This window comes from Gossypium arboreum, chromosome 8 (assembly GCF_025698485.1).
Source record: "Gossypium arboreum isolate Shixiya-1 chromosome 8, ASM2569848v2, whole genome shotgun sequence".
NCBI classification, from domain to species: Eukaryota; Viridiplantae; Streptophyta; class Magnoliopsida; order Malvales; family Malvaceae; genus Gossypium; species Gossypium arboreum.
The window spans coordinates 120401475-120420590 of NC_069077.1; the positions used below are offsets into that span (position 1 = coordinate 120401475).

Genomic DNA, 19116 nt, shown 5'->3' on the forward strand with positions numbered 1-19116 from the left:
AGTTTTTTTGTCCTACGCTTACCACATCCAAGAGCCGTAACTCTCCTCCTCTACCCTATTTTTAATATTCACCACCAATAGTTTCTTTCTTTCAACAAATTCTACCTCATTGTTCCTCATACCAAGCGCAAGACATCTCTCCTTTAGATGACCATAGTGCCCACATTGAAAGCATAAGTAGGGAGGGACTCTTATTCAACCTTTTGAAGTTGGCCATCAATTCAGATATTGGAAATCAAAGAGAGCCTCAATTCAACATCGACAGCCATGTGAGCGAATTGAACTCTCGTCCCATTATCTGTATTATAATCAATACGAATAACATTCTTAATCACCTCCCCAATTGCGAGCCAAATACTTTTTTTTTATACATCACACCAAGAAGATCCGGTAAGCGAATCCTAGCAACCATATTGAAGGGGTACTCTTGCATAGTGCTAAAGTTTAGAGTCCATGGTTGTACTATCAAAAACTGAAAAAAAATCACCCAGTGCCCAAATAAAACTTTTATATAATCTTCAACAAATCTAAATTTGGCCATTTTCAAGATCCATTAGTTGAAACGTCTGAGTTGGTTTCCACAAGATGAAAGTCTTGCTAAAAAGGGTGTTGAAACCAATGTCCTGGCCTAAAAGTTTAATGATCACAGTCTTTGACATGCTATTGCCCATAAGTTAATGCACCTGATTAGAAAAATTAATTGAAGGAATTCCTCCATTATTATTAGTAACATCACCCTTCATCAATTCAATATCCTTCTCAAGGCTCTCACCCAACAGTTTGCTCTCCCCATATTGGTTTAGGATTTTGTCTCAAAAGAACATTTTGTCCATCCCAGCTACTTCCATAATAACATTATCCTGGTCAAGAGGGTTTTCTTCCCATAGCCGAACTTTCTTCGTAGCCCTACCAACTTTTTGCCCCTCCTTGCGGTCACCTTTTTTTTTTAATTAATGTTTTTAATTATTAAACATATTATTTTCAAGTTTTTAATTAATAAACTTGCTTTTAAGTTTTTAATTTATTTTTCATATAGATAGAATAATACCATGAAAATAATTTTTTATATATCATTATGTTAAATATATTTTATTTTTAAAAGCATCAATTGATTTTTAAATTTATTTTTCTTTATATATAATTTTATATGTCAAATATTTATTATTTTTTGGTCATTGTAGGTATAGTAGATTCTAATATAGAAAATCAATTTATTATTTCAAATATCATTATTTTTAGTAAATATAAATTTTATATGTGAAATATTTGTTTTTCTATAGTGTGACAAGTTTTAGTATTATATATTTTTGTATGTGTATTTGAAATATTTCACATATAAAATGAATGATATTTAAAAGAAAATTTTGTTTTGAAATATTTTACATATAAAAATAATAATGATATTTGAAGTAATTATTTGATTTTATAATATTAGAATCTATCATACCCACAATGTATGTGGAAAAATATTTCACATATAAAAATTATATTTACTAAAATTAACGATTTTTGAAGTAATTCATTGATTTTTATATTAGGATTTACCATACTCATAATGTACACGAAAAATAAATATTTAACATATAAAATTTATATAAAAATTAACTGATATTTTTAAAAATAAAATATATTTAACAAAATTATATATATAAATTAAGGAGGGATAATTATGTTTTCAAAACAAAAGTCTGTTTTACACCCTTTTTTATCTTTTTGTACTATTAATATTTTAATGATCTAACTGTTGAATTTAGTATTTTATTCATATAGATCATGCATATAAAATTTGATGAAATTAAACTATTTAATTTATGTAAAAATATTCAGTCGTTAAATATACATTAATATATTGAGTATTGTAGATTAATATGATAAAAATATCGGATTGATTCAATGATTTGATCATTAAAATATTAACCATACAAAGAGATTTGAAATGGTGTAAAACAGCTATAGTTTTACACGTTTTACTCCGTGTAAATGGATTCTTTCCCAAAAAATAATATTTTCATTACATAATTACATAATTATTGTTTTTTGTCTATATAAATAAAGAAGTATAGGACCCATGTTTGAACTTTGGAGATGACATTATTAGGAGGAGTAGCCACAAACTCCGAACATAGACCGTAAAACAAATACGAAGTATATATAAAAAGAAATTATTAATTAAAAATAAAATAAAATAACTTAAACGCCATGTTTGTTAATTAAAAATTGAAAAATCATGCTTATTAATTAAGAATTTTTAAAAATAAAATAAGAAACTTGAAACAACATATATTAGGAAAAAACCAAATAATCAAGGAAGTTGAGTAGAAATATAGGCATTTAACCATCCAACCAAATCATCTATATTACAAATAAAAGCACTTTGGTATCCTAAAAACGTATTTTATGGAATAAGCTTTTTGTTCGTTTATTTTTTAAATAAAGTAATAAATGGTTTAATTCACTATTTTTTTATTGGCTTTTACCACTAATTTTGCCTAAAAAGAAATGAACAAATTAATTAAACTAGAATAAAAAAATAATGAAGATATTAAGGGATTTTTTCTTGCATTTCTCAATGATTTATATTACATATACAAGCCCAAACTAGGGCATAATGAAGGAAAATCCTCCACTAAGGAAAAAGGAAATAAAGGAGAGATCTAGCATATATATATATACCAAGATTCTCTTTGTTACAACATAGCAAAAATAAGAAAATCAAATCATAGAAAAAAAAAAAACCTTTAACTATCTCATTGAGAATTCCACAATTAAGAAAGAAAATTAAAGGGTAGAAATTGTCCAATTAAACCCTATAGCAACACTAGTGATTAGAAATATCAATGATTGGACAAATTCCCTACAAACCTCAAATTGATTTGCGACTAGAAACGTCAATTGTTGCACCACTTGGAAACTTGAACTCAAAAAATTTTAACCCTCCCATTCTTTATAAAGTTTTTATGCAGGATTATGTAATCTTCTTCCTATATGCTGTCCAATGAACTTCCTTTCCTAGTTTTACTTTGTCTTGAGGTGCCAATGTTTTCCCCATTTCTTATGTATTTTGAATTGACAGATAAAGGCAAGGTTAAGTGCGTAGCTCTTATGGTGATTAGCTTTCTATTTCACTTTCTTTTGACTCATGCTATGGTGGATGTATAATAGGCCCACTGGCTTTGCTTAAACTTTTTTTATTTGGCTTTGTATTGGAAATGATACAATTTCTTACTTTCAATCTAGGATTTTATACTAAGAGGAGGTCGAAAGTTTTCTCTATACAGGTAAACTCCTTTCCCATGCTTAGATGTCGCAATTTCTTCTCTCAAGTTTTAGCCGGTGGAAAATCCATGTCTTTGTTTTTCTATGTATGTTGCTTGGACTCATGTAAGAGAGCCAAGACGGTTATGGTTAGATTTTGTCTAAGATAGTAGATGTTTGTAGGTCATGTTCTCGCATCCATGTTTCGGAGTCAGAGCAACATAGCTTTCTACCCTCGCTACGTGGGATGTTCCTTTAGGGAGCATTTTGTCCTATGGGGCAAGGAGCTATATAATACCTATTCATGTGAGCTTGCTTGCTTTGGTCACATTCTCCTCATTGAATTCTTCAAATAACAGCTAAAAGTTACTTTGTGTATGAGTGATAGATTCCATGCATCTTTGAAGGTATGAAATGAGGTTCAACACGTAATCTTTCTTATGCAGTCGCGTTGTGGAAGCTGATCCATTTAAAGCTATTGTGCTCCCTGTAAGCGGGAACAGCGTAGGCGTTGAATTAAGAAAACAAGATGTATCATGGAAAGAATTCCTGTCCAGTGCCAGTCAACGTCCAAGGTATTCTTAGGATATTATTAGATGGATGAAGTTTTGGAATGAAAGGATCTCTACCATTCTCCTTCATTCAAAATGGTTAACACAACTAAACACTAGTTTACCTTTTTTTTTTTTTTTTGGTGTGTGTGATCCAATCATTACTCTCCAGTTAATCGACCAATAGACTCTACCTTCAATATTCTATTTTCATCCGGAACCACAGGTGAACCAAAAGCCATCCCGTGGACACAACTTTCCCCAATACGATGTTCTGCGGATGGGTGGGCTCACAATGATATAAGAGCTGGAGATGTTTACTGCTGGCCAACAAATTTAGGATGGGTGATGGGTCCAGTTGTACTCTTCACATCTTTTTTAAATGGTGCAACACTAGCTCTGTATCATGGATCTCCTTTGGGGCGTGGTTTTGGGAAATTTATCTAGGTAATACTTATATTTCTCTTTCCACTAAACACTAAATACTATGAAGGGATCTTCTAAAAGCAATTCTGATTTTCAATATGCATATCATATAGCATCTGAAGAAAAAAATGATTCATTCGAAACAACAGAATTTGGCATTGCAAATCTTAGGAGCAATCTTGCTAATATTATACAACTGAGGAAGATTAAAACTGAAGTTAAGTAATCCTGGGTCTATCATAGCCTTATATGAAACACAAAAAAACCACAAGCTCTAATATGTTTCTGACGATATAGATTCTAGTTCTACACAACAATTAGCAGAGAAAAATAAAATGATGCTGCTTTACCCACACAAGACGTCCTCTCAACTGGTCTGGATAGGGGTTTCTTTTCTTTTCCTTTTTCTGATTACCACTCTACCTTAACTAAATGTATTCGGTTTTGGATTTTTTTTTTCTTTTGACTGATTCACTTATTCCACTTGAAAAAGAAATGGATAAATTTCAGGTTTAAAATATATAAACTTAATTTTGGTTTCATAATTTACTTGTTTAGTATTTATATATATATTTAAGATTTTTAATAAATTTTACTTTTGAATTTATATATATTCATAAAATTTGAGGAAATCTTTTTATAAATATTTTCTACTTTTGTTTTTTAGGACCAATTTGCACATTTTCAAAACTATTAGGGACTCGAGGGGTATTTACATCATCTTGTCATTTAAGTTGTAAAATTCAACTTGACTCAAACTCTAAAAATCGAATTATTTATTCAAGCTAATTAAGAAAAATGAATAACTCAATTCAATTAACCTAAAATTCAAAAAAAAAATTCAAATCAAATCGAGTTTTACTCACCTTTTGCTCAGATTTTCTCAAGCTTGAGCCTTTTTGGATTCAGATTTTTGGGGTTGGATTTTTTTGGATTCAAGCTCGGATTGAACCAGGAGGGCTCTAACAAATTAAACTACTTTTGGATATTCTAAGTTTTAAATATTTCAATTTCGAATGCAATAATTAATTTTACTTTTATACGATGACAAAGCAATTCAAATTTACCTTATAAAAGGCATAAATTATATATATTTAATAAAATTCTTTTATATAAAATAATTAAACTGTTAATTATGTGTAAAATTTATTATATGATATGTATATTAATTGATGAAATATATTTTATTATTTATTATATTATATTATATTATATTATATTATACTGATAATTGAATTATTTTTTATATTTTTTATTAAATTTATAAACTTGATATTCACTGTCTAAACCTAAATAATATACCCATTATTGCCTAAAGTCAAAATAAACTAATTATAGTCCAAATGTGAAGTTTAAAATAAAAAAATTAAACCCGATATTCAAATATAATTTATAAAAGTTAAAACTCAATTTAAAATCTAATTTAATAAAATAATATTTTATTAAGATATCATTTCATGCTTTGTTAATTGTACACATGCATTGCAATATACTAAATTACATATAACTATTGATACTACATCTTTTATTATAATATATATGAATAAATCTCAAAATTTTAGTTTAATGTGCAATTTTATAAATAACATTTTGATTTATCCAATTCTCACAAATTATCAACATAATTATTGATATGGCATCATTTTCTGTTTATATATACATACACAAATAATTATATTTACCCGATATAAAAGTAAATTGAGTTATTTATTTCTTTAAATGTGTATGATTGAATCAAAATTAAAGTTTCATGTATACATAATACATTTGAACACAATAAAAGTATCATGTGTAGATTATGTCATTATATATTTTATATTATAATTAAATTTAAATTTTATAGATTTTAATAGTGATTAATTATATTATTTACTATATATATAATTATAGTATTAAAAATATTTTATATTCAATTAACTTTTAAAAATTTATTTCACTTTATAATTTAACATAAAATTATTATTAATTTTTTCCTTTTAATAAAATTTTAATATTAATATGTAATATTTATGAATACATTTTCATAAAATAAATAACTACCATTTATTTTTATTTTTCATTAAATAATTATAAAATTATATTAATTATTAATATATATTATGATTGTTGAGCTATAAATTCAATTTTTTAAACTTTAGATTGAATTTATTTTGAATTTGGGCCAAATTGATTTCGAACTTAAATTCTTATGGATTTTAATCTTTCTTAAACTCAAAATCTGTTAGATTGAATTTTTCTTTTATCCCGAAATTGTTACAAGCTCAAATTGGCACAGCGGAACTTTTAGGTAACCTTAATCCCCAAACCCCCCGACTAATTGTACTATGAGGATAACATTACAAGTTTAGTCCACTCTAACCTCCAACCTCCGGTAGTTTGCTACAGCTTGGTGACTGCCGAAATCAATAAGTTTCTTTTGCTATGCGGCAGGAGACTATGAGAACTTCCCTTGGTTTTGGTGAGATAAGGACAGGCCTTCATAGGGAAATGTAGCTGACGGTTTAAGTTGATATTTATAGTAAAAATGTTGGGTACATGCTACAAGTAGTAAAAAAATACTGGATACTACTGTTTAATATCTTAACTCACCTGGTTTTAATGTTGTTCTCTTGCTCAGGATGCTGGAGTAACTGTTCTGGGCACGGTTCCAAGCTTAGTAAAAACTTGGAAAAGTTCAAACTGTTTGGAAGGCTTAGACTGGACAAAGATTAAGTAATTCTTTTAAATTTCAAGCATAAATGTTGTTTCATGACTTGGAATCTCAACAAAATGGACTAAGAAATAAATATGTTTAGATGCTTTGCTACCACTGGAGAAGCCTCCAACGTTGACGACGACCTTTGGCTCTCTTCAAAGTCTTACTACAAGCCTGTTCTGGAATGTTGTGGAGGCACAGAGCTTTCATCCGCGTATATTCAAGGGAGTTTGCTGCAGCCACAGGCTTTCGGAACCTTTAGTACTGCAGCAATGACAGCAGGCTTTGTCATCTTGGATGAACATGGGCAGCCTTATGTAAGAGCATATTCTGTCTTGTTTCTTTCTGTTGTGTATATTACTACATTTACTTTCATCTTTGTGACAGCCAGATGACAAAGCTTGTGTTGGTGAAGTGGGTTTACTTCCTCTCTACTTAGGAGCAACCAATAGATTGCTTAATGCTGATCATGAGAAAGTCTATTTCAAGGGAATGCCAATGCATAATGGAATGGTAAGGTCATATGCATCATTCTTAGGATATATAATTTTTTTAGTAAAGAATTCAATATACTCAATGAAGGTAAAAAACATACAAACTACGAATGATCATGGAGCACCTTAATTGTACATTCTCGTGATTTTGATGTATGCACCGGCAGCGCCTAAGGAGGCACGGGGATGTCCTTAAAAGAACTGTTGGTGGCTATTTGATCGTACAGGGCAGGGCTGATGACACCATGAATCTTGGTGGCATAAAGGTACAGCGTTCTCTCTATTTAGTTATCTGATAACGATTCAAATTGAAGGTCTTTAAACTATAGGCCTGCTTCATGACCTACACTTTGCAAGCATTTTGGAGTCTGCTTCCCAGGAATTTCAAGAAGCATTTCTTTTACCATCGATGAAACTGTACTTTCGGTCCCTTAATGTTGTAAACTCAAAAGCAACTTTAGCATGAAATGCAAGTCATTCCTGATATGCAGACAAGTTCTGTTGAAATCGAGCGTGTATGTGACGGAGCTGATGAAAGCATCTTGGAGACTGCTGCTATCAGTGTAGCTCCACTGGGTGGTGGTCCAGAACAGTTGATCATGTTTGTGGTGCCAAAGAAAGAATATAGTCATCAGCCTGAGAAGTTGAAGATATTATTCTCAAGAGCTATTCAAAGCAACCTCAACCCTTTATTTAAGGTTAGGCTACAAGACATAAAATATCTTTTTCATTTTTATAGTGTCTGGGGACCTAACCTACCCTAATAATATCATATTTAAACTCCATAAAATTTAAAAATTACCAAGTTAATCCCCATTTTATCTAAGTGTTTACTGAACATGTCGTTTCACTTCTCCCAAGTGGTCTAGCTTGTTTTTCTTTTTCGTTTTTAAATGCAGAAGTAGTTTTAGATGACATCATTAGCTGGATTTCAGGTGAAGAGAACTGGATTTTAGTGGCATTTTACCACAAGGGTCTTAAGGACTCGATTTTGAAGGAAGGCAGCCTATTTTTGGCTTTGCTACCATACCACCGTGTCATGTTCTAAATCTCTTTTGGTTTTTGACGATAACAGGTGAGCTTTGTTAAGATAGTTCCGGAGTTTCCTCGAACTGCTTCAAACAAACTATTGAGAAGAGTTTTGAGGGATCAAGTTAAGCAGGAGCTGTCCCCTCGAAGCAGAATTTAATGGAAACTTAGGTGGTGGTTTAATATTACTCAACCCAACAACACCCAAATATGGATTTTCTTCCTCCCGAGTTATGTTTTGTAACATGAAATAAGGTAAACAGAGATCATCATGTATTATAACAATGGCTCCATTCCAGTTCCTGGAATTATGCACTTTGATGGTACTTGATATCATGTGTACGTATAAATAAATATAGGCGTTGTTAAAACAGCTATAGATTGTTAAATGAATATGGCCTAGCTAATAAGTCAATTGTCAAATCTAAATTAGTAACAAATTTTACAGCATTTTTGAACATTATTGGGACCATTTTCCACTTTTTGTACAGCATCAAGGAACCCAATGGTCTTCACCTGCGTCTCTTTGTAATTTTATACGACAATGAAAGGTGGATGTCTTATACAAGTGTGAAGCGTGCATGTTGGACACTGACAAAGATCCCTGTATGATAGAAAACGAGTAATTAATTAAATGATGTGACGTTAATTTATAATATGATATATTTTAAGTATGTTTTGTAAATAAAAGGATATTTCAAAAGAATCTATCTCGGATCATTTAAATAAATTTCTTAACTTTTTGTATATAAATCATAATGCTCTATAGTATTTGTAAATCATAATTAGTTAGATAAAAATGCAGCCTTTTTATGTTTTTGGAGTATTTTTTTTTTTAATTCTTTGATCTTATATTAAAAATCATATTTGATTTGGTCTCTGATCATGATTTACTCTATTTGATTTCCTTGATTTGTCTTCCTCTCATTCTCCCTTGCCGAGTATTCTTTTCTTGTTGCTTTGGGCTGTTTCTGCTCCTATCCTACGATGTAGGGTGACTTATCTTTAAGAACCATATCCAACATGTCTCAAGATTAAACGTTCGGATCTTCAATTTCTTGATTCATTCAATTTTTGGAACAATATGAAGGATAATTTATGATGTTGTCCTCTCTACCGCTACCGTTGATGTGTCCAACATGCCTCAGGTGTTCCCCTTGCCCACATACTGCAGACTTGATGGAAGAAAACAAAGAAGCTCGAATTCTCATACTAACCATTCACAATGCCAACAAAAACTATTATTCTCTATTGGCAGCAAATGAGAGGTAGTCTCCATGATTTTAGTAGCTGGGTTTAATGTAGACACTGCACAATACAACAACACCAAGTTTCAAGTATCAGATTTAAATGGTCTGACAACTATCAAGTAATTGTTTTTTAACTTTGGTTTCGAAAGGAAACAACCTAAAAAAAAAAAAAACTTGGTACAAATAATATTTTTAATTCATTTGTTAAAGTAGCTTTTAACTTGAAAAAAAAAGGGTATTATAAGGGATTTTTAACTTGGATATTATTTCTAACCCTTTGTATTTGCATAAATTACATGATTATTAATTTTGTAATTACATGATTAGTTAATTAATATTGCTTAGTGATAGCATGCAAAGGGTATTAACTGATGTATACTAATTGGATACTGCATGAAACCATATATAAGAACTCTTATTCACTATGTTTATGTTATTGAGATTTGCACGAGCATGTTAGTTAAATGTATTTATTTTACTTAATGATTTTTGACATGCTAAGATTAGGACACAACAACTTGGTTTACTTTCTAATACTAATGATTTTTTATGAAAATATATAAACATAAGTTTACTAAATATTCTATCTAAAAGATTTAGTATTTAAAATTTAATATTGTCTGTTGTGACTCACTTCTTTGCGTTGTTTGTTACTCTTATTCTAAGTTTACTAGAATTAGGTTATGATGTAAATATAAATTGATTGTAGTTGTGCTAGCAAGATTAAAATATATTTTTCTTAAAATATTTAAATTCAAAACCTATTATGAATAAAAGAGTTCAAACAAATAAAGAAATTGTATATGCTTTTACTTGAAAAGGTCGGTAAGAAACTATCTTATATTTATATAATTTGAAAATTAAAATTCTTATAAGAAAACTAATAAAATACTTTTTTTTATTTTATAGAAGAATTATCTTCCTAAATTAAAATATTTAAAAGTGTGGATAATAATAATAGATGGATTGAGGATTTGGTTAGGGCATTATTTGCCAAAGACCACACGAACAAGATTTTGGCTCTTCCTACTTACGGTAATGAGGTGAATGATATTTTGATTTGGGGCCATGCGCCTAATGGGGTTTATTTTACTAGGTTCGGATACAATTGGCTACTTCTTAACTCATTGGGATATGGACCGCATTGTGTTTATTGGAATGGAATTTAAAAGTTAAAGATACTTTCCAAGATCAAGATGGTTGGGTGGAGATTTGGTCATTCATCCTGGCCACTACTATTAAATGTTATTTTTTCATCGTCAAATGGCCCTCAATGTAGAAGATGCAGTGGTTCAAAAAAGTATATGATGCATTCCATTTGGGATTACCCTTTCTCAAAAAAGGTACTGATTTTATGTGCTATTGCCTATTGATGATAGCTTATTAAATGTTACTTTTTGTAGGGCCATTGGTTGGTTGGAGTTCTCCATGAGGAAGCTCGACAAAGAGGCCTTTACAAGCCTTTTGGTGGTCTTTTAGCATTTTTGAAATGTTAGGAACGTTGATATTACTCAAGGAAAGGCAATGACCCCGCAAGATGCTGTAATTCGTGTTCGAACCTTTTATAGAGACTTGAGCGTTCACAACCTTATTCGTACACCCATTTTGCTTAGGAGGCCGAGGGTTGTGAAGGGAAATCTCGCGTGGAGAGCAGCTCAAGATTAATGTTGATACGGCTTGGCTGGCTAGGGAGCACTTGGCAACCTATGGTGCAATGGTTCGAGTTTCAAAGGGCATGGTTCAAGCAGTTTTCACCATACATCTAGATGGAGCCTTTACACATTCGGCCAAGGCGCTTGCCATTATTGGAGTCTTAAAGATCGCAAGAGCTTGATTATCACCACATCATTATTGACTTGGATTGTTCAACTATTGTTATTCAGCTTAATAGTAGTACCTTGGATTCGTCTTTGTATGACCTAATTATTGGTTTAGTTTTATCATTTTTTCAATAGCCTCATCGATGGACCAATGGGGTTGCGCATAAACTAATTTATTGACCTCTTATTTAAAATATTAATTTACGATTTAATTTCAATTATCTAAATATCATTCAACCATAACTATAATCATCGACATTTTCTTTTAAAAAATACACTACCTAAAAGAAATAATTCCGCACACCAAATCTCAATTTATTTAAATAATACCGTAGCTCACCAGTTCAAATCAAGCAATCCCATAGCTTTGAGATTGCTTTTATAATCAGTTATGAACTATAGGTAATAATTGCGTACGGCACCCACAAGTGGGATGCCAGGTCATGTAGAAAGTTAATGTGGGGATGACACCCAAATTATTTTTGTTCAAATGAATGCCATCCACTTGCAAGTGTCATTTTCAATAAGTGTACGGTACCCTTAAAGGGATAATTTTATGAAATAGAGATATTTTTATTTTTCTATAGAAAATAAAAAAATTAGAGCGAACATGTTTAATTGATTTTTTTAAAATTAGAAAATTTAAAAAATACTTTAATTGCCTTCATTAAAATTATTTTGTAAAATTAAAAAATTAAAACAATAATTTTAACGTTGATGAATTGACACAAACACAAAATATCAAATTTCTAGTAGGCTTTAAATACATTTAAATGTAGAAATTATGTTATTTCTCATTATTCCACTATGTGAAAAAAGTTAAACAAACGTAGTTTCATATTTTTATTTTGGAAACAAAATTTTATTTGTAAAACACCCTCTCAAGTCCTTATCAATATTTTTATTTTGGACAAATTAGTCTCCCTGAGTAATTGAGTAATTGTACTTGAAAGTGATATATATAATATAGTAATATGAGGATAAAGAAAAGGAAATAAAATAAATAAATAATTATGTTCACATTATAGTTTTTTTACACATGACATTATCTATTTGAAGTGCTTCTTTACAATTTGGGTAAATTATTATTTTATTCCATACATTTTAATTCTTTTAAGTTATTTCTTACATTTTGTTTAATATTTTTATATGTTAAATATAAAGTTGATTTTAAATAAATTTATTTTTATTTTAATATTTACTTAATTGAATTAACTTTTAATGTTATAATATTAAATTTAATGAATATTAATTTGTTAAGCTTAAAATATAATTTTTTAAAAGACACATTAATAAAATTTATCAAATTAAGATTATATTTTTCAAATATAATAATAATTAATTATATTTATGGATTAAAATAGAGTAAAGATAAATATAAAATTAAAAATTGGATAATAACAATTTTAATATTAAAACATGTAAATATAAAGAACAAACGCTAACACTCAGGTGGATACTTCCAAACTATATGGCTCTGGTGAAAGAGCATATGCAGAATAGGTGATCCATGGTTTCGTCCTCAAGTATTTATTAGTTCATGAAGTTGCTTCTAAGTTTCAAAATTTGTAGGTTTCTAAATTCCATGATATCTTTCTAATCTAATTATTGTGGACTGCGCTATCCATTTAAATTTTAAGAGATTTTGAACAAAAGTATTAGACTTGAAAAAAAGTGATCGAATAAAAAATTAAACCTGTTTAAAATATGAGTCGGGATCGGACTTGAACATTCAAGACCTAAGCCTAGCATTTCCCAGCTTGATTTTTAAAGTTTGTAATATTTTATATTATGTAATTTATAACACATAAATTAAATCTATAGTAAAATATAATACTACTATGATATAAACATTAAAAATGTTAAGATAATTATTTATAATATTTTAATAAATTAAAATTTATAAAATTAATAAATATTGAATTAAAATAATATAAATATATTATTTTATTTTTAAAAATATTGATAGACCTAAAATGGGCTTGGGTTAGCTTTTTGCAAATATGGATAGTTAGAGTCTTTAGCGAGTTCTATCAGGTAAAGCCAATGATTAGAGGCATCAGGGGCGCAATGCCTTTGACCTATTCTCAAAGGTAGGATGGCACGGCTGCTTCGTTGAGCCACACCACGGAATCAATAGCTTTGAGTGGGCCATTTTTGGTAAGCAGAACTGACGATGCGAGATGAACCGAAAACCGAGTTACGATGCCTAACTGTGCGCTAACCTAGAACCCACAAAAGGTGTTGGTCGATTAAGGCTTAGTTTGGATGCATAGTATGTTTACGTCCAGTGAGATTAAAAACAGCGGTAGTAGTGAGATTAGTTACTGATGCGATGAGATTAGATATTGTAGCGGTGAGATTAAAAACAACGGTAGAGTATGTGTTTGGATTCAAATGCATCTGTAGTGGTAAGATAATAATAGAAAATAACTATCAATGACATTATATTAGAAATAATATATAATAGAAGTTTTTAAAATTATTTTACTTTTACGAAATCATTAAAAATATGTGAATTTATAAATTCATTTAATAAAATATTAAAATATATCTTCGATATTTTATTATATAAAATGGAAATTTTAATATTTTAAATTAAAATAATTAAGAATTAAAATAAATAATCTAAAAGTAGTTAATTCAAGGAATAGTAAATTAAAATTTCTTTTGATAATAACGTATATTAGTTTGTTATAAAATAATGGGGAAAATGTTTATTATTTTTGCTTTAACCATCAAAGTGTTTTTTTTTACTTTTCTTTATTCAATTTATTAATATATGAAAAAGAACAAAAACAACTTTGAATTTTCAATTGGACATAAATGGAGCAGTGAAAATTTTAGGGTGTGACGAGATCTATTCCCTTCCACCGCACTAGAATTTGGTCATCCAAAGGGAGCTTTGTGCTGGGATTGCACAAAAATCAATAGAAAACACATTGTACTGATGCTAAATGGAGAACTAAAGGAAGCCTAAGACAGCAAGATGGTGGTCATGGAAGTTGAAATCCGCTAAGGAGTGTGTAACAACTCACCTACCGAATCAACTAGCCCCAAAAATAGACGGCGCTTAAGCACAAGACCTATACCCGGCTGTCAAGGCAAGGGCCAGGCCTTGATGAGTGGAGGGCGCGACATTCGCCACAAAACTTGGGGTGCGAGCTCAGGCGGAGTGGCCGTTAGTGATAATAGCAAATATTCAAATGAGAACTTTGAAGGCCGAAGAAGAGATGATTTTATAATTTTTGGAATTTTTTATACAATATTAATTTTTTTCAATTATGGTAATATTTTATGGAGCTTTGAAAAAGTTATTAATTTTAAACGATATTGTAAATTTTAAATATTTTTGTGATTTTATTATTTTTTTTAAAAAAAAGATCTTTAAGAATTTATTTTTCAAAATTTTATTATTTTTATATTTTTAGAAAATTTTCATAATTTTTTATATTATTTAAATCCAACCAATTATAACTAAACACATTACATGTATTAATGGAAATAGTGAACAAAAAGTAGATGAATTCAATTAGTTTTTAGATGGATACATTTCTCCAAAACGGAGATTGACACATACCTAAGGGGGGTTTTTTCATCATTTTAATTTCTATTTGCCATAGTTTTTTTTTTTTGAAGATAAAAATTATTTTCTAAAAGTGAAAATAAAAATGAAGAAAATTTCCATAAACCCTTTGTTTTGTTTGATTCTGAAGCTTTAGCTATCTTTACTTCAACTTGATATATCCTAAAGAGAAGACAAAAAAATAAGTTGTCCATTGGCAGAAGCAAAGGTGTGAGAAAGTCAATTATTGAGTTGTTTGATGCGTCACTCATCAACTTTATTTTGGTCCCACATTAATACAAGGCATTCATTATGAAAAGAAGAAAGAAAAAGTTAAGCCCCTCTTAATTCACAACTTTGAATCGTTACCTCTATGGTGTAAATATTTTCACTTCTACTCGTAGCTTTCGTAGACACATTTTTTTACATAAGCAACAATTAAAAGAATAGGGATATAATCATATTCTTTAACATAATAATTGATAATAAACTAATTTTTACATCAGCAAAAAAAGAATAGGGATATAAGTTATAATAATCACTAGTCACCCTAGCTATTCCAAATCTTCATCCTCAACATTGGTCAGCCTCTTGGATTTGCAGAAATTCATTACAAAGTACCATACGATTGTAACAAGTGTAACCAGACAACTCACTGAAAACACAGTTCCAGTAGCCACTGACATGATATAGACCAAAAACCCTGAAGGGATCAAGCACATCACTACCAAACCAGGCAACTTCATCGGCACTTTAAATGGTCTTTTCATTGTTGGCAACTTTCTCCTCAACCACAGGAATGATGCAAATTCAAGCAACATCCCTAAACTATATAAGAAATTAACTGAAGAAATTAAGGTAGTAAAGTTCATAAAAGAAACTCCAATAGTTATGGAAGTTGAGACCAGAATTCCCACCCAAGGTGTGTTAAACCACTTAGATCTTACCGAGAAACATTGTGGCAAAAAACCTAATTCAGCCATTCCTAGAAGCTGATAAACACAGCTGCTCAACTGTGCTTCATATAGTCCAATGATGGATAAAACAGCACCAATTTCAAGAAACACTTTTAACCATTTGCCTGCGATGATTTGAGCCACATCAGCAAAATACCCTTCAACCCAAGCTTGTTGATTGAGTGGTGTAGCCCCAGTAGCAGCTAAAAGAGGCACTAAGTAAGCTAAACAAGTGAGCAAACCAGCTGAGAAAAGGGCTTTAGGGAATGTCTTTTGGGGTTGCTCAACTTCACCTGCCAAAGTACTGGCATTATCCCAGAAGTTGAGGTTCCAAAAGAGGGTATTGAAAAACAATGACCAATTTTTTTCTACACCTTGATTACCCAAACTAATCCATCTGCTAGGATCAATCATGGGAATTGAAAACAAAGCCAATAATAGGAATGGGATGAGTGAAATAAGACCTAAACACACGGCAGTATAACCCACTATGACCAAACCTGTGTAGTTCAAGAAAGAAAGGAACAAAGTAGAGAAGAGTATAGCAGCATAGCGAGGCAGCCCCGAAGAGAGAAGTGGGAAAACTAACTTGATATAATCGACACAAAGAACTGGGTAGGAGGCTAAGTTGATAACCCCACTGAGGAATTTCCAAGAGCCCATAAGTGAACCCCAGAATGGCCCAAAAGCCCTGTGAGCCCAGATAACGTAGCCACCGTTACCAGGGAAGGCGGTGGCCAGCTCAGCCGTGACCAAGGCCTCAGGTATGCTCCAGATGAAAGGGAAAATAAGGAAACCAAGTATGGCCCAAAGGGGACCAGCGGCACCCACAGCAGCCTCCTCGCCATAAGCACCCCCGGATACCTCGAAGTAGATGAGGAAGATGAGGGGGATGATGGATAGCTTTTTGGGATTATGGATGGAGGCGGTAGTGGTTGGAAGAGTTTCTTCCTGGTTGAGGAGGTAGTCTTGGGCGGAGTCTTCCAACATGATAAGAGAAATTTCAATTTTTGTGGGATTGGGTTTGGATTCTTGAATCTTGAATATTCATTGTTGTTGAGTTATATAATTGTGATAGTAGGACAAACAATGGCTGCCATTTGCTTTTTGCTAACCAAGCTTGGCCCAACCTTTTTTTGTCTTTTTTCCCCTGCCAATTGATGAAGGAACTAGATTCTTTATGTTTTAAGATGTAGAAATGGTAGGACAAAAAAACTGACAGAAACCTACTATCCCCTTATTAGTATTTCCTTATTTAAAATAAAAATTCATTTAGTAATAATAATTAATTGCCTCATTTTAGGTATGATTGACAATAAAATATATCTTTTTTCTCATAATCGAAAGTAAATTATACAATTAAAAGATAGAATAAACTACCAATATCTATAACCACCATTCCTTATCACTTTTAATATTTGGAAGGGTTGATTTTGCAACTGGGGCAGGGCCACCAAGTTGGGAGTCACATGTGATCCACTTTTTCCAAATATCTATGTACTTTTTTCCATATTAAAACATTAATAAATAAGAGATTCATGGTCTGTAAAAACTTTTTTTTTAAACTATAACTGGATTTTCCTTATATCAACTTTTATATAACTATAAAAAATTTAATATACTGAGGAAACCCTTTTTTAATATTTGAGGGAGAAGGCAAAGTAATAACATCTGATAAGGCACAAAGCCCACATCCTATTTTATCTCTCCTCCATGATGATTGGAGCTACAGAAGCTCCGCATGCTTTATATATTCCTTTCTATTAAAATAATAAAATAATTTGAAAAAGAATGTTTCAACCCAATAATCAATCAAAATTATTAGATTAAATATAAATTTGGTACCCGAACTTGTTTACTTCTCCCAAATTAGTATTTATGGTTTTTTGTTCTAAATTGATACTTGAACTTTTTTTTTCGTCAACTAAATTGATACTAGGGGTGTACAAAATTCGAGTAAGATTGAAAAAATTCGGTTAACCGACCGAATTCGGTTAATCGGTCGGTTAATTGAATTAATTCGGTTGGGGTTCGGTTAAATTTTTTTTGAGTTTTCGGTTAACTGTTAATTAGGTTTGAAACTGGTCGGTTAACCGAAAAAATTCGGTTAACCGTAAAAATTAATAAAAAAATTATAATATATAAATAGCCCACTATTCACTCAAATCCAATCAAACATAAACCCAAATACCCAATTTAATATATATTAACCCAATTACCCAACCCAACCCAATTACCCAACTCAATCATAAAAATTACAAATAATTTAATAAATAAAAATAAAAATCTAAAACTAAAACTAAAAATAAAAATAAAAAACATATAATTTTATACAAATAATTCGGTTAATTCGGTTAATTCGGGTAATTCGGTTAATTCGATAAATTTGGTTAATTCGGTTAATTTTATACTTATTTTAACCAAAAATTAAAAAACATATAATTTTCGGTTAATTCGATTAACCGACCGAATTAATCGAAAAATTTTTGGTTCAGTTAAATTTTTTGAAAAAATTTTGGTTCGGTTAACGGTTAAAAATTTTGAAAGGTCAGTTAATGTTATTTTGTGTCGGTTAACCAATTGAACACCCCTAATTGATACTTGAGCCTAACGCCATTAAGTTCAAGACAGGTAACGAAATAATATTGTCATACGTGACATAAATGATGTCATGATGATGTCATAATATAAAAAATTTTAAAAAAAAACTTACTTTTCTTTTTCTTTTTGACTTTTCTCCCCCAATTTTTTTGTTCCCTTTAATTAATTTTCTTTTCTTTTGTTTTTTCTGTTGTTTCTTCTTCTTTTTTCTTACTCCCTCAGCCCAAGTTGCTCTTCTTTTTTTTTTTTTTTGTAAAATTTCCACTAAACATTGTCGAGCTGCTCCGTCCAGTTCAATTCACTCATCTTTTCCTCTTTAAGGTCTTTAGCAGTGACGGATGATGTCGTCAAAATAATGGCCGCAACATTGTTACGCCACGGCAAATACCAATCTGCTGATATTTGTTAGAAAAATATACTACTGCAAAACAAATTTGTTAACACTGAATGGAAAAATAAATCAAGAATTAAGAA

At 30.5% G+C, this 19116-nt stretch overlaps 2 protein-coding genes across 2 annotated transcripts in view; one reads left to right on the forward strand and one right to left on the reverse strand.

Annotated features, from left to right (window-relative positions):
- The window catches only part of LOC108483655 (probable CoA ligase CCL12), a 29917-nt gene extending 21094 nt beyond the window's left edge, over positions 1 to 8823 (forward strand). Inside the window, 9 exon segments of the mRNA XM_053017958.1 lie at positions 3238 to 3278; positions 3702 to 3829; positions 3958 to 4253; positions 6850 to 6944; positions 7028 to 7244; positions 7315 to 7440; positions 7589 to 7687; positions 7913 to 8119; positions 8497 to 8823. Of these exon segments, the coding sequence (XP_052873918.1) occupies positions 3238 to 3278; positions 3702 to 3829; positions 3958 to 4253; positions 6850 to 6944; positions 7028 to 7244; positions 7315 to 7440; positions 7589 to 7687; positions 7913 to 8119; positions 8497 to 8610 (1323 nt within the window). The 3' untranslated portion in view covers positions 8611 to 8823.
- A 6725-nt stretch (positions 8824 to 15548) lies between these two features.
- LOC108480683 (probable polyamine transporter At3g13620) lies at positions 15549 to 17208 on the reverse strand. Its single transcript, XM_017783758.2, has one exon. The coding sequence runs from the start codon at positions 17029 to 17031 to the stop codon at positions 15640 to 15642; it is 1392 nt and encodes a 463-aa protein (XP_017639247.1). The 5' UTR covers positions 17032 to 17208; the 3' UTR covers positions 15549 to 15639.
- Between the last annotated feature and the right edge of the window lie 1908 nt (positions 17209 to 19116).

Excerpts from the sequence above, each read along its gene's own strand:
- LOC108480683 (XM_017783758.2), bottom strand. The coding sequence starts at position 17,031 with ATGTTGGAAGACTCCGCCCAAGACTACCTCCTCAACCAGGAAGAAACT.